Consider the following 20,185-nt stretch of genomic DNA (forward strand, 5'->3'; position numbering starts at 1 on the left):
ACTCATCTCAGAGCATGCTGCTGTTATTATAGAGTAAATAGATGCAGTATATGCCACTTATACATTTCTTGATCGTAAACATTTTTAAGCACTTTGTGGTCAGCATGCACGTCTTGGCAGACAAAATCAAAGTGCTTTTCTGATGATCTTTTACCTAACATCCTTCAAAAAAAACAAAAAAAAAAATAATCTTTAAGCCAGCACCAAAAGAAAGCCTTTCTTATCAGGCAATTTAGAAGAAAGGCCTTTCTTTAAGTATTAATGTGCCAGCGTTAGCTTGTGAGTCATCGATTTTGTCCTGCTTTCTCGCTTTTCTTCTTCATCACACCCCTCTCTTTCTCTTTCTCTCCATGTCTCCTGCTGTGACTCAACTCACTTCTGAACCTCCATTACACACTGAGTGATGGCTGCCACTGTGAAAGTGGTGCAGGTCTCTGCTGTGATAGTTACTCTTTCTGCAACACTGTTTGGACCAAGATGCATTCATGCAATTATCCAGAACATTACCAAACACTTTTAATGTCATTGTCATGGTCTGAAAAGTCACAGAACAGCAGTAACATATTGTAAAATGTGTGAAAAGCTCACAGCTATGGACAATCTCAGTGTGTGGTGCAAATTTCTGTTTTTATAAACGCACATACCGCACATACATAACAGTGGGTATTTGGATTTGTTTTTGATGCAACTTGTTTTTGATATGAGAGAATATCAAACAAGTGACACTTATTTTAAAGACTTTAAAGACATTTGAATAATTAATAATTGTTTTGAATAATGGGTAACACTTTATAAGTATTTCAGTAATAAAGTACTGCAAAATGATTTGCAAACTAATAGTTTGTAGTTCATTCAAAGTTAATATATTGTATTATAATAAATTCATTCATTGTCACTGTAATTAACCAAAGTATTATTGTTTAATTAGCTCATATGTGGTTTAAGTTTCACAACCTTAACTACACAAAACAGTTCTTGCTTCATTTCAAGTCAGACACTACTAAAAGTAATGTAACAATTCTGACTGATTCTGTGAGTTTATTCATTGAAAGATTACTTTTTTGTGACTCTTACAGTATGCGTATCATATTTGTATTAGTGTAGTCACTTAAGAGAATATAGCCTAATAAATACCCTGTCTTGGCAATATTTCTTGGAGCACATGCATTTAATGTCATCACATTCAATTCAGACTGCAGATTCAAAACTGTGCATTATTATAATGTCATGTAATGGATTGTAGATGCGAAAAGCAGTATCGTGATTTCTCTGATGTTTCTCATAGATTGCCTTTTTGATCGTTCGCTGTGTGTGTCAATATTTTGCTCACATTGAATTAAAGAGCACTCATCCTTTACTTTTCACCACACTTCTCTCCATCTTGCAGTTCTGAAAGCTCAGCCGGTCATCTCTCCTCTCTTCAATGGAGCGTAAGACTGTATAGTCCTAGCTGGAGGTCTCTAGGTTCATTTGAGCTGAAGGTGGCTGTTTTTCCCCTGTCAGCTTGAGCTGGAGGCTTTTAGCATTTACACTAGACAAAAAAAGAACAGATAATTCTGTGCACTCTCAGCCTCATAAAATGAGACAGGTTTGTGTGACCTGAATAATAGAGTAACCGTCTGACACCACTGCCATTTCAAAGGGGAAACAATTCCGTTCTTTGCTGTCTGTAATCTTTTTGAAGGGGCATGCTCTCAATACTCAATACTTTACAATGTCTGGTTTTACAATTATTTGATCTAAAGATCGTCCTCTTAATTAATGTTTTGGTACAATAGTGCAATTAATCTATTTAGTCATTATTATGCATAAGTATATGAGAATAAGTGTATGTTTGGTTCTTTTTTACAGCTGTCGGACCAGCAACAGAAAGAGTTTGATAGTGACATCCAGCACCTCTCCCACTCTGCCTCGACCCCATTCTCCACTGCACGGACACCCAGGTAAAAGATATACCTCTCTCTTCCTTATATGAGATGTGTTTTAAACCATTTTCTTGAGCTGCTTACCAAAAAATACATGTTTAGGTCTTTTATGTTCCCAATGTAAAATCTGTTCCAAACAATAGGCAGAAACATTATGCTGCCTTACAATATAACTTGTTTTGGCTAAAATCTAAGACAGCAGTAGTTGCATCCACAGATCGCAGAATTCTTTGCAAGTAGCTTTATATATAAATATATTAGAAATGCAGTTCATTTAGTACTGAAATGTATCAATAAAAAAAGTTAAATCTAATTAGAAATGAACTTTTTCGCCCTATATTTGTGTATACTATGTGTTTGTGCTATTAGTATCATGTTGGGGTACACTGACTTTATTTTAAGGTTAAGTTCTCCTTAAACTGTAAGAGTCGATGCCTATTTAGAGCATTTCAGTAATTTTCAAGGTTTCTTTTTTGTTAGCATGTTGTCTTAGTAGGTAGCTGGCCACATTAGACAGTAGGCACTTTACTAGAGTCTGGACCAGACCCATACAAATTGTACATATTTCACAAGTAGGACACACATGCTGTTCATCTTGTCACATAAAAATGGAAAGCTGTGTGGCAGCTGTTCACAAAATATTACATTATATCTCCATAGCAACCATCTCAGTTTGCCATGGAGTAATTCTAATGTGGCGCAGGGATTTCTCATCTAATTCATGTGCATCATGAATAGATTGACAGTTGACATTTTGTAATGCAATTTCTCTGGATGCCTCCTTGTGGATTGGAAGATTTTTGCCTTCCGTCTTGTCGGAATTATGTCATTCTTGTTTGAATTTGTTTTTATTAACATTTCCCTGTAAAACATGAGGCATAATCAAATCCATGTGTTATACATACACACAAACTAAAGTAATGTTTATGTAAGGAGAAGATCGTTTTATGTTTTCTTACAGATGAGTGATTTTCAGTTGCCTCTGTGGTGTCAATGAGTGTAAGCAATCGTTTGCAAATGAGGAGTACGCAATTGGCAAAAATTGAACATTAGATGTGTTAGAAGGATCAATAAAATAGCCAGCACTCTATGTAACCCCACAGTTAAAATAACATGATTTAAATTGTAATTTCAAAGAACTGCTATGAAAGTATGCTAAAGAGCATTCTTAAGAAGAATATTTCATAAGGAAAGAATCTATGGTTGACCAAAAGAAGCCATTAGTCAAGAAACACCATGTGAAAACACATCAGGGATTTGCCAGTAATAACTAGACAGTGACCCTTTTATAATGAAGGTATATAAAGATATTTTGTGGTCAGAAGAAACCAGGATATAGCTTTTAACTGAAAACCGATATGATTTACTTTGTACAAAATCTAACTCAGGCCACAAAACACCATATCTACAGTGAATTATAGTGATGGTAGTTTCCTGCTTTGGGCACCTGGCTATTTTATTAACAGAAATAAAAATGGATGGTGCAAAATACAGGGAGTGCTGCAGTAAATCCTCTCAGTCCACTAATAAAATTGGAACTTGAAGTATTTTCAACATGGCAGTGACCAAAATAAACACCAAAAATATGATAGAGTTATTGCTTACAATCAGTTTGCTAACATTAATTCATTAGTTATTATGAACTTACTATGAACAATAACCTTTTTCAGCATTTATTAGTGTTTGTTTATAAATGTACCATTGTTTTATAATTATAAAACTAATTATATTAAAATCTTTCACTTTGAGTTTTAGTATTTAATAAAAACAAAAGTAGGAATACAATATATTAGTGATTTGTCATTCAGAAAAATAAGAGAAATGGTTAAATACTTTACAAAGCACTTGTATCTAGGGCTCGAAATTAACTCTTTTTTTTTTAATTGGTAGCTGTCACGTTTCAGTGTGTTTACTTCTGTTTTGTGATCTAGTTTCCCCCGTCTCTGTGTATTTGGTTCAGTCCTGTGTCCCAGTTTTCCCGCTCCTCGTTTGTGTTCAGTTCCTTCACCTGTGTCTAGTTAGGGGACTTTCACACTGGCAGTTTAGTTCGGAACGGGGCACGGTTCGCATGAAAAATCGCTAATGTGAACGCTGTCATGTGACCCAGGTGCGCACTGGGGTATCGAACTCGAGACTGCCTGGAGGAGGTGGTCTGAGTTCGGTTGCTCCCGAACCGTGCTGCGATTCGCGTGTATGTGAAAACAACACGGACTCGGATGCGCACTTGTTCAGGAAGTAAAGTATCCTGCGCATGCGTTTTAGGGGGCTTTCACACTGGCAGTTTAGTTCGGAACGGGGCACGGTTCGCATGAAAAATCGCTAATGTGAACGCTGTCATGGGACCCGGGTGCGCACTGGGGTACCGAACCCGAGACTACCTGGAGGAGGTGGTCTGAGTTCGGTTTCTCCCGAACCGTGCCGCGGTTCGCGTGTATGTGAAAGCAACACGGACTCAGGTGCGCACTTGTTCAGGAAGTAAAGTAACCTGCGAATGCGTTTTAGCCGATTATGATGTATTTAGTTAAATAAAACACACGTAAGGGATGTAGATTTACCTTGCATACGAGCAAGAGTGAGTCTGCAGTGTATTCGCGCATAGTGCGTGCAATCAGGGCAACAAATTAATGGAAATTCACTGTCTCCTCAAAAGAGTCCATTTGCAAGCAGCGGAAAGACAGCTTATGCGACACACACACACACACACACAGTAAACCTGTGTTGTTTACTCAGCTATGCATAATAGCACCAAATTAATAAAAAACACAATATATTGACCCACGTCGTGTTTTCTATCATGCGCCGTGCACGTTTTCAATGACGTAAGATGCACGCAAACGCACCAGAGTTCGATAGAATCAAGTTGAGTGTGAAACCAGACCAACGTTGCGGGGGGCGTCGGGAACAATCGCGCTCGTCCTCGGACCGCAGCAAACGAGCCCAGTGTAAAAGCACCCTTAGCCGATTATGATGTATTTAGTTAAATAAAACACACGTAAGGGATGAAGATTTACCCTGGATACGAGCAAGAGTGAGTCTGCAGTGTATTCACGCATAGTGCGTGCAATCAGGGCAACAAATTAATGGAAATCCACTGTCTCCTCAAAAGAGTCCATTTGCAAGCAGCGGAAAGACAGATTATGTGAAACACACACACAGTTAACCTGCGTTGTTTACTCAGCTATAAATAATAGCACCAAATTAATAAAAAAACACAATATATTGACCCACGTCGTGTTTTCTATCATGCGCCGTGCACGTTTGCAATGACGTAAGATGCACGCAAATGCACCAGAGTTCGATAGAATCAAGTTGAGTGTGAAACCAGACCAACGCTGCGGGGGGCGCCGGGAACAATCGCGCCCGGGCTCGGACCGCAGCAAACGAGCCCAGTGGAAAAGCCCCCTTAATTCGCTCTAGCTGTGTCTTGTTCCCCTATCTGTTCTCTGTGTATGTAAACCCAGTGTTCTCCCTCACTCCTGGGGCCTGTACCATGATGGTAGTTGAACAAACTCTGGGTTACAGGATTAGTTTAGAGTTGACAAAACCAAACCAATCCAACCAGGCTTTGTTGGTACCATGATGCTGATCATCAACTTTCTCTGTCAACTCAGGCTTTGATCCTGAGTTTGGGAGTTTAAGTGTGACATCAGTAGCGAACAGCCAATCACATGTTGAGAAAGAGTGAAACTGAGATTAATTTCTCACGAGAGAAGCAGCGTAATTCACTTATTAAATAAAAGTATTAAAATAGTAAGAATTTAAACAAATTTACACAGCAAGAAGAAAACAGCTGTCTATGAAAGAGGACAACTGAAAGGAAAAGTCTCGCTACTGTATATCAGTGCAAGTAAAAGTTGTGAAGTTATTTTATACAGCTGATAAAGGTATAGAGAGAATTGAACATTTAAGCTCACATGTAGTCATTTTGTAGCTTCATCTATTGATGCTAAAGCGTATTTATATTACTTTTATATATTTATTCATTTAAACTGCGTAATAATAATTGATGAACTAAAATTGTACATGTGTGATTGATTAAGGGTATAATAATTACATAAATAATATCTAAATCATACAAATTTATTATTCTAAATAAGCATCACTAAAAACCAGACGATTTTGTCTTCAAAAATCATTTGCTATTTAATCACCTTTAATTTGGAGTAGAAACAGGTGCAGTGACTTTATCGCATCAGACATGTGTCACTTTGCTCACAGCTGATTGGTCCAAGTTCAGTTTGCAACCTCTTACCTAGAACATAACCTGCCCCAGACCAGGTTAGCCGTGGAGCGTAAGTTACTATGGCGATGAACACTGCTAAAAGCCAAACCACTTTCATGGTCCCTAAAACCCAGGGTTGACGCAAACTAAACTGAAACATAGCTGGCTAGCCACCTAAACCGGCTTCATGGTGTAGGCCCCTGGTCGGTTATTGCGTTTATATGGTTGTAAGTGTTGTAGTTCCTGAGTTTTTGTATATTAAATTCCTGTTGGCAGTTATTCCTCATCTCCTAGTGCTTCCTGCCTACGCACACAGTGACAGTAGCACTGGTGCTCTCAAGTTAGAAGCGTTAAAAGTGAGAAGCACCAGCAAAAAAATTAGGACTAAATGTTTATAATGTATAACTAAAATGTTTATGTATACTAAAATGTTAGGAGCACCACACCTAAAGTGTTGGGAGTGTGGGAGAGAGTGTTTTAGTGAAGTAGTTAACCAAGACGAATCAAGTGCTGGGTATGAGATATGTAACTGTTCTTTTTATCTTCTCTCTTCAGCTCTTTACATTTTGCACGCTAGTTAGCTGCTTGTCACGTGGCAGTGAAAGGGCGTGATTGACGGCTAATGTTAACCAACCTAAAATCTGCTTTAAAGTTAAGAACGTAAAGATTAAGTTTAATTGCTTATGTGATAGAACAGTGGAGCGGTCACTGTATCAGCTCACAGAAGGCACATTCTCTGCAGTAATTAGTGAACGTTTTGTAAAGAAATGAAAACAGGTCGCACCTCAACAATTATTTCCGGGAGCATATGCGACCAAAACGGTTGCAATTTCGAGCCTTGGTGTCACAGCAGTTGTCACAGTAATGCTTTAATAAGCATAGTAAATGCTTAAAAACACTTAGTAAAGGTGCTGCTGCTCCGGTGGGTGTATCCCCTGACCATAAAAGAGAAATGGAGAGATCAGCTGTCAAAGCCAGCAGGTATTCTCTCTCTCTCTCTCTCTCTCTCTCTCTCTCTCTCTCTCTCTCTCTCTCTCTCTCTCTCTCTCTCTATCTCTATCTCTATCTCTATCTCTATCTCTCTATCTCTCTCTCTCTCTCTCTCTCTCTCTCTCTCTCTCTCTCTCTCTCTCTCTCTGTGCGTAGAGAGATTAAAGAGATGACTGATTGTGTGTTTATAACTGATCTCCAGTCATGGGCACACATAAAGCGCTCAGATCATGCTCACACTGTTCAGCCGGGCTCTTAAAATGGTAAATACTGTGCTGCAGTCCTAATCATTGACGTCGGCTTGTCAACTCCATCTCCTCACTGAATTACTGGATTAAACCATCAGCACACACAGTTCAGTGCGTAAAGAGACAACAAAAAGCTTAGTTTGTCACCACACATTGTAGAATAAAGATTCAGGGTTTTTATATTAATATTGTACTTTGAAGTGCTCGGTCCTGATATAAATCACATGAGGAAACATTGTTTGTTTTGTGTGATTGCAATATTTAAATCTAAAAGGGAACATAAACCCAAATGTTGCTTCATTTTAAGCACTTCAGAGCCATTAGCAGCATTTTAATGTGACTGCCAACAAAAGCGGCGGAGGCTAAATTATTTCAAACTCAACTGAGCACAATCCACAGGGGGTATGCACTGTTACACTGCACCCATTACAGTCTGTTTCAGGAAGCTGTTTGCCAGGTTATGACACCAGCTGCACAAAAATTAAATGCTGCACTCAGTGCTTTGTGAGTCATTATGCTTAAGATAAATAAATCTGAAAGAACTGGAAAGCACTTGCTACTACTGTGATGCTGTTGTTTCAGTAAGTTTAGATTGATATGTATTGATACATAATTGATCACTATGTGAAAAAAAATGAAGATCACAAAACATCTGATTTTTAAATATACATTTAACCGGATATGTAGTAGCACTTTTTTGGTGTCCTGCTACCAAGTTAAAAGCAAAGCCTGGTGTCATGGCATTTATCCAGCATCCTTTGTAAATTCCAGCTCCAGCTTAATTTTCCTCTCTGTAAGTTTTAAACATTATTCTTTATTTAATTATTTATTTAATACTAATTCATTATTTTTATTCATAAATGTTATTGTATAATTTTATTATTATAAATTCGAATAACATTTGTTTACTATATGTTTATTCATTAGCATTAGTATTTTAATATGTATTGAAATGTAATAATATTTGATCGCTGCAGTATATAATATTATTTAATTGTATTTTTATTTTGTATTTTTTAATTTTTCCGTGCAGTACATAATATTGTGCAATATATACATTCATATTATGAATGATCCAAGGATAAATTAAGCATGCATTTATGAAGGATGTCGAGTTAGATTGATGAAAACATTGCATTTAAGTGAAGTCACATTTTAAAACATCTGTTAGTATGCTGTTTATTTTCACACAAGATTCTGTGATTTTCACACTATCATCCGAAAAACTGATCCGTTCCACATCCAGCTGTGGTGTGAACGTAGCATGTGTAATTCAACAGGGTGCTGATTGGTTTTCTTTTCTCAGCTGTGTATCGTATGAGAAAGAGTCTGCTTCTCTTCAGCTAACCCTTCATCCTCTACAGTTTTTGTGATAAAAAATAAGCAGATGTTTCGCTGTGTAGCACACCATTATGCCTTCTCCTACACTCTCCGTGATGGGATTCTCCTTGAAATGAATGCATCTCCGTGACAGATCCACACTGCTCCGTGTCTCAATCCAGCTGTGCGCAGCTGTTCCTATAGTCACTTCCTGACAAAGAATTATGCTCTCATTAATATTTAAGATTTGGCACAGGTTTCTTGACGAATGCATTAATGCATGATTAATGCATGGGGGATTGTGACTCGAGCTGTACTAGACAGTCCAGATAGGAGCACCCCGTTGCTCGGATTGACTGGATGGATTGATGATGCCTGGATCTGTGCTTCTTAATTCTCACATGACTAGGAATAGTGTTTTTTTTTTTATCACTTTTTTTCTATTAATATTAGTCATAGCAGTTATGCATGTCTTAATCTATAAGCTATGCTCTATGTTAAAAAATATACCATAGTGTGAGCCAAGGCTATGAAATCTTCTTACCATTTAAATACCACTCAAATAGAGATAAAGAGTATGTTTTAGCAAAAGCACCGAATATGAATTTTAAGCTAATCAATTAATCAGTTAATCAATAAAGGATTCTTTGCTCATGGTCTGCAAATCATTTTATAACATTCATTATGAAATATCACTCTACTTGAGGCATTTTAATGGAAGGGGCCCTGTTGTCTAAATCACTTAAACACCATAAGTGCTTCACATTCTACGCACTAATCTATTCTCAGAGAGCTGCGCAGGAGAAAAGAAAAGGCCTGAGATCAAAGTGTATTTTATCCCTGTACCTCTGGTCTCAACACAGCCTACATAAGAAGCACACTCTTCTGAAGGGTTTTGTTATCTTAAAAGGGCTTTGATGAATAAAATATAGGGGACAGATTTAAGCAGAAAAGAAGAGTTAGGAACCGTAGGGCAATTATGTTTACTTATAATGGGCATGATATGCCTACTAGTGGTGTGAAGTATGAAGTCTGTGCTTTTTTTTCGGTAGTTATTTGTACCAGTCTGGCCTGATAATGGGTAGTTGAGCTTTATTGTTGTGAATAATTCCCTAAATGTCAAATTTTTGGTCTTTTTCAGGATCCAGCCCATTGGACAGTCCACGCAATTTCTCCCCAAACACTGCGGCCCACTTCTCTTTTGTGCCAGCTCGCAGGTGAGTCACAGTTTATCAGCATCTTATAGAACAAAACTTTTAATTGTTAAATATTTCACATTCTGTGAGTAAGTTCTAATAAAACTTTTTAACAGTCTTTATCATGTTTGAGCAAGTACTGAGCAAGCAATCTCTTTGCTCTTCTTGCAAATATTGTTGTCATAGTTTGCCTCTCATCTGCTGGTTTTTAAGCACCCCACTTTCAATTCAATTTGTAATATCCCATAATCCTTCACTGTGGCTCTGAATAATGACACCAAGAATGTTAATGGGTAAATCTGAATTGGTAATTGAGCAGCAAAAGATGGTAATGCTTTAACAACTGGGAGAGAACACACAGAGCTGATGACCCCAGGCTTAATTAAAAGGATTCGTTTGAATGTCAGCCATAGAGCGAAGACCATTGAGTCATCTAGTCCAAATCGCTCATGGACCAACAGTGCCACCTAATGGACAGTACAGCACACTAATGTTACAAAATAACTTTAAAGACAAGTATCCAATTCTGGTGTATACGAATTCCACATTTAACGTAAGGGAGACCTGAATCTGCTAGTGTGAGTGAAGTTCATTACAAAGTAAAAGATGCACATTAGATCAGATGCCTTCACAGTAGCATCTCTTTTTAATGCTGCTGTACTCTCTTCCATACAGCCATGGACACAGGGCTGACAGGTAATAATTACCCCGCTTCCCTTACAACATCATTTCCTGTGTCTGCTTTCAGCATGGCTGTTTACACCAAACATCATGTTTCCATTTCATTAGAGCTGTCAGTCAGATGTGTTTAAAACATCTCAGTCAACTTAATTTATTTATTGGAATGATACATTATTAATAGGGTGACCAGACGTCCCGTTTTTCCCGGGACAGCCCCGTATTTCCACCCTAATTTTAGTGTCCCGACTTATTCTGAAAAAATCATGTTTTGTCCCTTATTTCATCGTTAATATATATATATATTTTTTTATATATAATAAGTTTCGTTTCCGAAAGGCTAAGTGAATATATATGTTACGTTCAAACCGTGTAGCGCGCGCATGACAGAGAGGGAGAGACCTTGTGTGTGTGTGTGCTAGTGTGCCTAATGAAGCGCATGTAAGACGCATTAATAGAGGGAATGCATTAACGTCACTTTCCCGCCGGAACACGCCCCCTCAGCCGGACTGAGTGGCAGAATTTAATAGGGGAAACTGCGAAAACGCAAGTAAAACAAACGATTATCAGTTTAAACTAAAGATTGAACTCAATATAGTGTTCCTTACAACTTACTAAAGATCCAGTGATCCATGGATATTAACATGCAGCCAGGAATCGTGTTTCCTGACATTTATATGTGCCTGATTTCGACACCAGGGAAATACATACAGCAAATTTGCCTGTGAATGCTTTATATAAATACAAAATAGGCAGGTCTAAATCCAGGTGATCACTTATCAATGTTATATATATCATCATATAGTCTAGAGACTTAAAACTTGTATAGTTTTTTGTCAGTGTTTATTTAAAAATGTCAAATTATACAGAATATACAGTGGTAAATATTTGATTGATGAGTTGTCACTGCAATATATAACAATACAATATATAGAGAATGATTTTACCACTAAATTCAGCATATTGACACAAAAAGGATAACTGCAAATCCACCTTTCGCTGCCTGGAGTCCAGTTGTTTCTATGAATTGTAGCGATCTATTTGCTTCTCTGTTCTGTAGCTTTAGGTAGTCTGTAAAAATATTCCTCATATTTCTTGTCAAATCTAGTTGTACAGTCAGTCTCAAAGCTCTTTCCCGTTTTAGACGCGTTTTGTGTGTTTTTCCGCAGCATTCACACTGAAAACCAATGCTGCCGCTCAGTCTTTTTGCCACTTGTGGGCGTAACTGCAGTCACTCCGGCCAACGGTGACGTCACGCGCATTCCCTCTATACGCATGCGTTCTGTATCTGTCCCGTATTCCACTCCGAGAAATCTGGTCACCCTAATTATTAATCATCCCAACTGCTTGACTGTGTGCTTAGAACTGATGTCCAATCTTCAAAAATATTCCACAAGTTTCTTGGCATTAATTAAATTCTAAATATTCTCTCTCTCTCTCTCTCTCTCTCTCTCTCTCTCTCTCTCTCTCTCTCTCTCTCTCTCTCTCTCTATCTCTATCTCTATCTCTATCTCTCTCGCTCTCGCTCTCTCTCTCTATCTCTCTCTCTATCTCTCTCTCTATCTCTCTCTCTCTCTCTCTCTCGCTCTCTCTCTCTCTCTCTCTCTCTCTATATATATATATATATATATAATATATGTGTGTGTGGGTGTGTGTTTTCATATCAAAATTATTTAAATTAAAGATGTACACTGCCATTCAAAAGTTTGGGGTTGGTATTTTGGATTTTTCATGTTTTTGAAAGTCAAAAAAACAGTAATATTGTGACAGATTATTGCAATTTAAAATAACTGTTTTATATTTTAATTTGCATTTTATTCCTGTTATAGCGAAAGGGAATTTTCAACAGCGATTACTCCAGTCTTCAGTGTCACATGATTTTTCAGAAATCATTCTAATATGCTGATTCACTGCCCAATAAATATTTCTTATTATCTTGAAAACGATTGTTCTGCCTAATATTTTTGTGAAATCAAACATTACATGAATTTGATATGCACTTGACATGAACAACTCTTCATATTGAAGGATTCTTTGATGAAGAAGCATTGAATTTCTTAAACAATGTCTTTAGTGTCACATTTGATCAATTTAATGCATCCTTGCTGAATTAATGTCTTTAAAAAAATCTTACTGACCCCAAACTTTTAAATGTTACTGTATTTTTTAATGTCTTATTTGCTACAGTTGTACCTGTGATTATTAAAATCATTAATACCTTGTGTATGTTTTGCACATTGTAATCAGGGGTCAAATAGATTATGCGAAATTCCTTGTGTTCAAGTAAAGGGACGCTTACTCTCTGCTAAATTCCTAATATCATTCATCATTGATTTATGTGCTTGAATGATATATCAACGTGTTGCTGCTGTGTGCTAAAAGCTATCATGCCATGTAGGGTGAATGCACACTGTTCTATCTATTTGATCTGCATGAAAAGACTTCATATGCATATCTGAAATAAAAGTAAGTTCCTGTATGGGCAGCTTAGCCATTATAACAGATGCTAAATGGCTCTCATATGCAAGCTAGGGTTGCGGCGGTGAGGAAATTTTCCCACCGGTTAATCGACGTGTGACAACACCGGTAATCGCGGTGTCACCGTGGGGGGCGGGGCGGGGAAGTTAAATAGCTTTTAAATGCGTGCGCGTTATACTTTCACTTTCGAAATAAGCGTCAATTGGCAATTCAGCGTCAATTGCTTGAATGGACAAAAAAAAAAAAAACTCGCTGATAATAAAACTTTTATTTATAGACAGAACTTTTATTAGCATAACGAAGGAATAAAAATAACCCCATGCATAGGCTGAAAAAAGTGAAAAGTGAAAATCGGCAAACTGGGCCCAAACAAATAAGAACCATAAAACATTTATTAACGAATAAGAAAATAAAATAGGCCTAAATAAATTACACAAAGTTTAAATAAGATAAAACCAAATAACAGGGTTCGTACAAGGTGCTTAAAGTGCTTGAAGTACTTGAATTTGACTTTTTGAAAATTAAGTCCTGGAAAACCCTTGAAAACAGCCATATTTTTGAAGAGGTACTTAAAAAGTGCTTGAATTATTAAAAATTGGGATGCACCGAGCTCATGTACTCGTAAAAATGCTCCGATACCGACAACAACCGATAGGCCTACCAGGCAGCGTGTGTATAGTAACAGCTGTGGTGCTCGAGCTGATCAGAGGAAACCGCGCTGTGGATTGAGCGCGCAGCGGCACAGACGCACAAGCTGGTCGAGCACATCCTTTAAACAGACATCAGTGGCAGGTTTGTAGTTCAGTCGGATGTCAATATCAAAGAAAATAAAACGAGGCATGTAGCTTATTATTAATGTAAACTGACGAGAGAGAGCGCGCAGTTCTGTTGAATGCTCTTGATTGCTGATCGCTCACTCAGCACGAGTTATTTGGATGAAAACTAAATCGTATATGTAAGTAAAGTAAAACATGAACTGTTACCTGATTTATGTATAACGAGTGATTCCCTACATTATTACTGGACGTTTGCAGTCAAGAAGTTCCATGAACGCAAACATCAGCGCGCGCCCCGCAAACCGGGGTCTCCGCGCGCGAATACTGAGATAAAATGTCTTTCACGTCTTGCGCTTGTACGAACGAATTCACACAAAATTATGTAAAAACGCCTATCTTGGTGAGTAACCTAGTGAACAAAGTCAGTTATATCTCAAGTGAACCATGTTCAAATGCGTCCGTGCGTTCGGTCAGCAGTTTAACAAACCCACTGCTGTTTTAATGTTAATCAAACAATGGACAAATAAATTACAAACTGCTCTTGACTAAATAGTCTACCCTTTTCAACTTTACAAAAATATCCATCTATATTTAATTTATCCAGTAATGAATATGCAATTTTTTCACATTTGATTACTTTATTCAAATTTATGTAGGCCTACCTGTTAGATCTACCCAAACAACTCTAAAAACACTGTTTATTTCATTTGTGGCCTCTCTTTGTTCTATTGTATTTATTTGTAAGTTGATTATTCGTTCTTATTTTGTTGCTGGCTGCTTACCTTTAATAATGTTTTAAATTCAAATTAATTAGGCTGGCAGTTTTTGTAGTATCAAAATTGGATTAAATAATTGATATTTCACTGTTGTCTAAACATTTGTGCCACTGACCCAATCCTCAGCACTGACCCAAACCTCAGCACTGACCCAATCCTCAGCACTGACCCAATCCTCAGCACTGACCCAATCCTGAGCACTGACCCAATCCTCAGCACTGACCCAATCCTCAGCACTGACCCAATCCTCAGCACTGACCCAATCCTGAGCACTGACCCAATCCTCAGCACTGACCCAATCCTCAGCACTGACCCAATCCTCAGCACTGACCCAATCCTGAGCGCTGACCCAATCCTCAGCACTGACCCAATCCTCAGCACTGACCCAATCCTCAGCACTGACCCAATCCTGAGCACTGACCCAATCCTCAGCACTGGCCCAATCCTGAGCACTGACCCAATCCTCAGCACTGACCCAATCCTCAGCACTGACCCAATCCTGAGCACTGACCCTTCTGGAGCTGCTCTAGTCTAAATATGTGCTGTGCATTCAATGAAAGATAAAATAGAGATAGAGCAATAGAATGTACAGTAACAGAAGCTCATACAATGCATTTTAGCAGGCTTAATTAAGCATGAAAATAATTTAAAGAAATATATATTTGATGAACAGATTAAGCCAACTAATATGATTTATATTCTTTTGGTTTATCTACTAATACATTTAAAAATTACAAATGCAGTGAAAATTCAGGGATCGGTTACGGTATCGGTATCTCGTTCTGCAAAAAGTGGTATCGATGCATCGCTAATTCAAAATATTGTGATTTTTTGTTGATGTTGTTGTTGAAAACATACAATTGTTTCATGCTAAATCAACACTGCAGCCCGTCTGAGATATAGGGCTATTTCTCATGGCTATGAGCATGATATTAAGTATGATAAGTATATAATACAACTTTCATTCTTCAGGTCAATCATATATTAATGGGGAAACCTTTCAATGGTTAAGGGGATTTCCCATGCCTGACAGCGCTGGTCAATGGATTGACATCTATGAAGTGAAACATCAGATACCATATATATATATTTAATTTGAGTAAAAAAATAAAACAAAATAAATAAAAATAATAAAGATACTGTTTGATAAGTGCCGATTGAAGTCCTTGAAATTCAAAAAAGTAGTGCTTGAAAAGTCCTTGAAAGTCCTGGAATATCATTTGACAGAGTCTGTACGAACCCTGAAATAAATAAGACCCCATTTACACCTGGTATTAAAATGCGATCTGTATCCAGATAAGTTATCCAGATAATAAAAACTGCATGTTAATGCAAGGTGTAAATACGTTGTGATCGGATCTGCCTGACCACATCTGGAGGTAGTCTGGCTGCATTGTGTTCGGATCTTTACTAGGTGTAAACGCAATCTGGTTGTTGAAACCACATATGTATATTTTACTCCTCCCAAAAATGCTAAAAAAAATAAACGTGTGAGAGTGTTATATAGGCTATTTCATGTCAGATATGACGACGCTACTGCAACACGCATTACCGCAGATGAGCAGCTGAGCGTCTATTCATCAAGCCAACGTGCAAACATCGCAAATTAAAATTAAAGTAAGTCACAGACACAGACGCTTAACACACAATCATCTTCAAGTAAAAAAACGAAATTATCTTACCAGGGCTGTTGCCACTTTTTCTTATTGCTGTCTTTGATTTTGAAATGAGCTGATGATCAATAAAATGCAGCTCACCTCTGTTGCTTTCGGTGGCGTGCAATCCATTAAATCATAGCGCGGGAGTTGAAGTCGGATTTATATCCGTTTTGCAAAAACACATTTATGTGGCCAGGTGTAAATGGAATCGGTAAGATCAGAACACTTATTATCCGGATAACTTATCTGGATACAGATCTCATTTTAATACCAGGTGTAAATGGGGTCTGTCTAAGAGACGAATATAAAATCTCCACACGTGCTAAATGGAATTTGACTCCTGATGCTTGCTGATCATGACTGGCTCTTGGCACGCACTGCGCAGTTCAGTTTTTAATTATAATGTATGCTCTCTTCTGAACTAAATAATTGATAATTATTATTTTTAATTAATTCAAATAAATATTTTAGCAAAAACGAATACTTTAAAAAAGTCAAGACATCGCAGTGTCACGGTGGGAAAGTGATGTCACCGGTGATGGCACTTAAAACCGGTAACACCGTCAACACCGTCTATCGCGGCAAGCCTAATGCAAGCCTTATTTAGCTGCACAGTTGAATTTAATAATCATCGTCATTGTTTATTGTTCAAATGTCAGTTTTTGTGGACATTTTAATCTGGTTCTTTATTCTGCTCTGATAGTGTGATTGTATTGTTGTTCGTCTGAATGCTCCTAGTGCTATGTATTTCTACTGGTCCTGATACTTGCAAGAATATCAGCAGTGATTTACAAGACCAGATTTTCACCTTTCCCTCATCCACACTTTTAGGACGGATGGTCGTCGTTGGTCTCTCGCCTCTCTGCCGTCCTCTGGCTATGGAACAAACACCCCCAGCTCAACAGTCTCGGTGAGTATCTGTGTGTTTGTGCTCATGTTCTTTCTGTAGTCCCTCCGTGTTGTATCAACCCCCAGATATATACCTCACTGTTTGGTATTGCATTTGATCCCAAGCCTTAACTTGGCCGGAAGGTTTATTCTATTGACCCTACAGTGGGACAAACTCTAGGCACAAAGCAGGTCCCCTTAGCCTGAAGGAAAGCCAGTAGCTTCATATCAATGCATTCACTTCAAAAGAGTTCTGTCCCCGAAAATTGACTGTAACTCAGTCTGGCTGCTGCTTTCATTGGGGAATCAGTTCAAACCGCACACAAGCCCCATTAAAGTCTCTGCAGAAAGATAAAAATACATTTTCTAGTTCAGGCCACATTTTCTAAAGGCTGCAGAGATTTTATTCAACTCAAAACATCTCAGAAAATCTACTGATTAAGAACTAAATGTCTTTGTATTATTATTATTGGACAAAATTCACAAAAAAACTCTTAAGAAATGCCCAGAAATATATATTTTTTTTTTTAAAGTCTATTTTTAGGGTCATTAAGATTTTTTGCTATGCCATATTATTTTAATGGCAATTATCGTCATGTAATATAGTTATAAGAATGATTTTTTTGTATTAAAGTAAAAAGAAGTTAAATAATGTCACAATGCAATTAATGGTCCTAATATAGTTTTTTTCTCATGATTTTAATATTTATTTATTTATTTTTTATTAAAAAAAATTAAAAGCTATATATTAAAGTTAAATAAATAAAAATTCAGTATTTTTCCCATTTGGCCTGAATATTTTGAGGAAAATTTATTTGCAAAGACTAACAATCAACAACTTTTCGGCAAACAAATGCAGTTGATTGAGAGTCAGGGCAGCCTATGCAATGCCTTCTGTCCTTGTAATCCCTCCCTCTCTGCTTCTCACAGTCATCATGTTCATCTCAGGAGAAGCTGCACCAGTTGCCCTTCCAGCCCACTGCAGACGAGCTGCATTTCCTCACCAAACACTTCAGCTCAGAGAGCATCACGGATGAGGACGGGAGAAGATCGCCAGCCATGCGGCCGCGTTCCCGCAGTCTCAGGTACAAACACTTACAGATTCCCATTTCACAGCAATCAAAAGTTGCCTTTCAAGTGAACATGACGTTGTGAGTGTGTGTGATGTCAGCTGGGCCCTCAGGCTCTCACTCAATCTTAAAGGCCAAATCTTCAGATCTGACAGGACTCTGGCACCTCATTCTCTAGACTCTTAACTCCCTCCTTAAGGTAGAAGACAAATAATTCACATAGATGCCTCTTCACTCCTCTGCCTTCACATCTTCTTCATGCCTCTCTCTGCCTGTCAATAAAATGTCCATGTCATATTTAACCCCAGAATAATGCAAATGGTAAATTTGGAATGAAATAAATTTAATTGAATGACCATTATTTCACCAATTCTCATTACTGTAAAGCAAAATCAAAATCATATCACTGTAAAAGAATAATTATATTTGTATATGTACTATTTGTTTTAATGCCTTTATTCTGATTTAATATAAAAATATATATATTTACAGTAATGAGTAAAAGGTGTCACTACTAAGAATAATTAAAATTACAACAACAAAAAACTCAGAGTTTTCAATTTCCAGATCATTCATGGTTGATGAGCATGATAGAGGAGAAATGTCCATAGTTGTCATGAAAATAATATCCAAAAAAGATCTAATATATATATATAAATATATATACAGTGCTTAACAAATTTATTAGACCACCTGTCATTATAAAGATACATATAATTAGGAATACATATAATCTGTCAAAAACGTATTTAAAACTAAAAGTATTTATTCCCACATAATAACCAAAAACGTAATATCTTGTATGCCGTCTTTTGGCCTTGAAAACTGCTTGCATTCTTGCTGGCATTGTTTTTATGTACTGTATTTTTCCACAGTCTCTGTTGTTATTGGAATTATTCCAAGTAGTAGGGCTGTCGCGATAACCGCAATATCGCAGTACCGCGCTACTGACAGGCCAACCGCAGAGGAACGCAAGTAACCGCAGCAACCGCGAACCGCGTTTTCTTTTTTCATAAGGCCACCCTTCGTAGTTCGTACCATGTGTATTGAATGTTAAATAAGTTAATAATGATAAAAAGACTGTTTATCATGGTGATTTGTACAGAGGATTCGTGGATTTGGACTTAAGCCTAAACAGACAGTGAATGTGTTCGACTGAGCGCGTGCGATTACCTGCGTCTGTCTTTGAAGTCAAGTCATGTATATTCGTGAAAAGGTTGCCGTTTCCAAGGAAAGCGAAATATTTATCGTAGGCTATCATCCTTTTAACGTGTAAGGGTAATTATTTACCATGAATGGCGTCAGCACTGCTCAGCATTACACAGCGCGAGGAAGCCGTGGGGGAAAGCAGCGAGTCACGCATTGAATCAATGCTTCACTCTATTAAGTGAAGCATTGCTTCAGCTTTGCCCAAAAGTGAAGCATTGCTGGCCAGCTGAGCCTTGAAAAGTGGAGCTCAAAGTTAAAAAATAATTAACACCTTGTTTGATTACATCTATCATTTAAGGAATCAGCTTTTTTGAACGTTTTTGTTGAATGAACGGTTTAATGACTCACTCAAGGTCAGACAGTCCGTTGGCATAACAACTGCGCGCTGAGTGACAGTCTTTCAATGCGCAGAGACGCTGTTTAGTTTCGGTTACATTGGTTACATTGTTTTTGTGTATGCTGACCACATCATAACACGTATTTATATAGCAACAAATAAATATAAATAAATAAATGGCGGTAAAACCGCGTATCGCGCTATTGAGCCACTCAAAATTACCGCAAGGGAAATTCCTTCACCGCGACAGTCCTACCAAGTAGTTTCTAGTTATTCTCAAAGACTTGCTTTTAAAGAAGCTTTTGTGGGATCTATTTTGAATCCACTAAATCAAAAATTTGCTCTATAGGATTCAAGTCCGGACTTTTGAATTGCCAACTGTGACTAAAGAGCTTGCACATACTTGTGGATTAA

General features: G+C 37.6%; 1 protein-coding gene across 12 annotated transcripts in view; it reads left to right on the forward strand.

Annotated features, from left to right (window-relative positions):
* Positions 1-20,185, forward strand: part of mast2 (microtubule associated serine/threonine kinase 2) — a 166,012-nt gene that overhangs the window by 122,695 nt on the left and 23,132 nt on the right. For 8 of the 12 annotated variants that reach the window (XM_077198609.1, XM_077198608.1, XM_077198612.1 and 5 more), the window contains 5 exons: positions 1,852-1,943; positions 9,847-9,922; positions 10,577-10,597; positions 17,099-17,177; positions 18,086-18,240. In XM_077198609.1, the coding sequence (XP_077054724.1) occupies positions 1,852-1,943; positions 9,847-9,922; positions 10,577-10,597; positions 17,099-17,177; positions 18,086-18,240 (423 nt within the window). The remainder of the gene's footprint in view (positions 1-1,851; positions 1,944-9,846; positions 9,923-10,576; positions 10,598-17,098; positions 17,178-18,085; positions 18,241-20,185) is intronic. The other 4 variants (XM_077198611.1, XM_077198619.1, XM_077198620.1 and 1 more) reach the window with 2 other exon arrangements.

This window comes from Siphateles boraxobius, unplaced genomic scaffold (genome assembly GCF_051911475.1).
Source record: "Siphateles boraxobius isolate OS27281-9 unplaced genomic scaffold, OSU_SipBor_1 41, whole genome shotgun sequence".
In the NCBI taxonomy this organism is placed as follows: domain Eukaryota; kingdom Metazoa; phylum Chordata; class Actinopteri; order Cypriniformes; family Leuciscidae; genus Siphateles; species Siphateles boraxobius.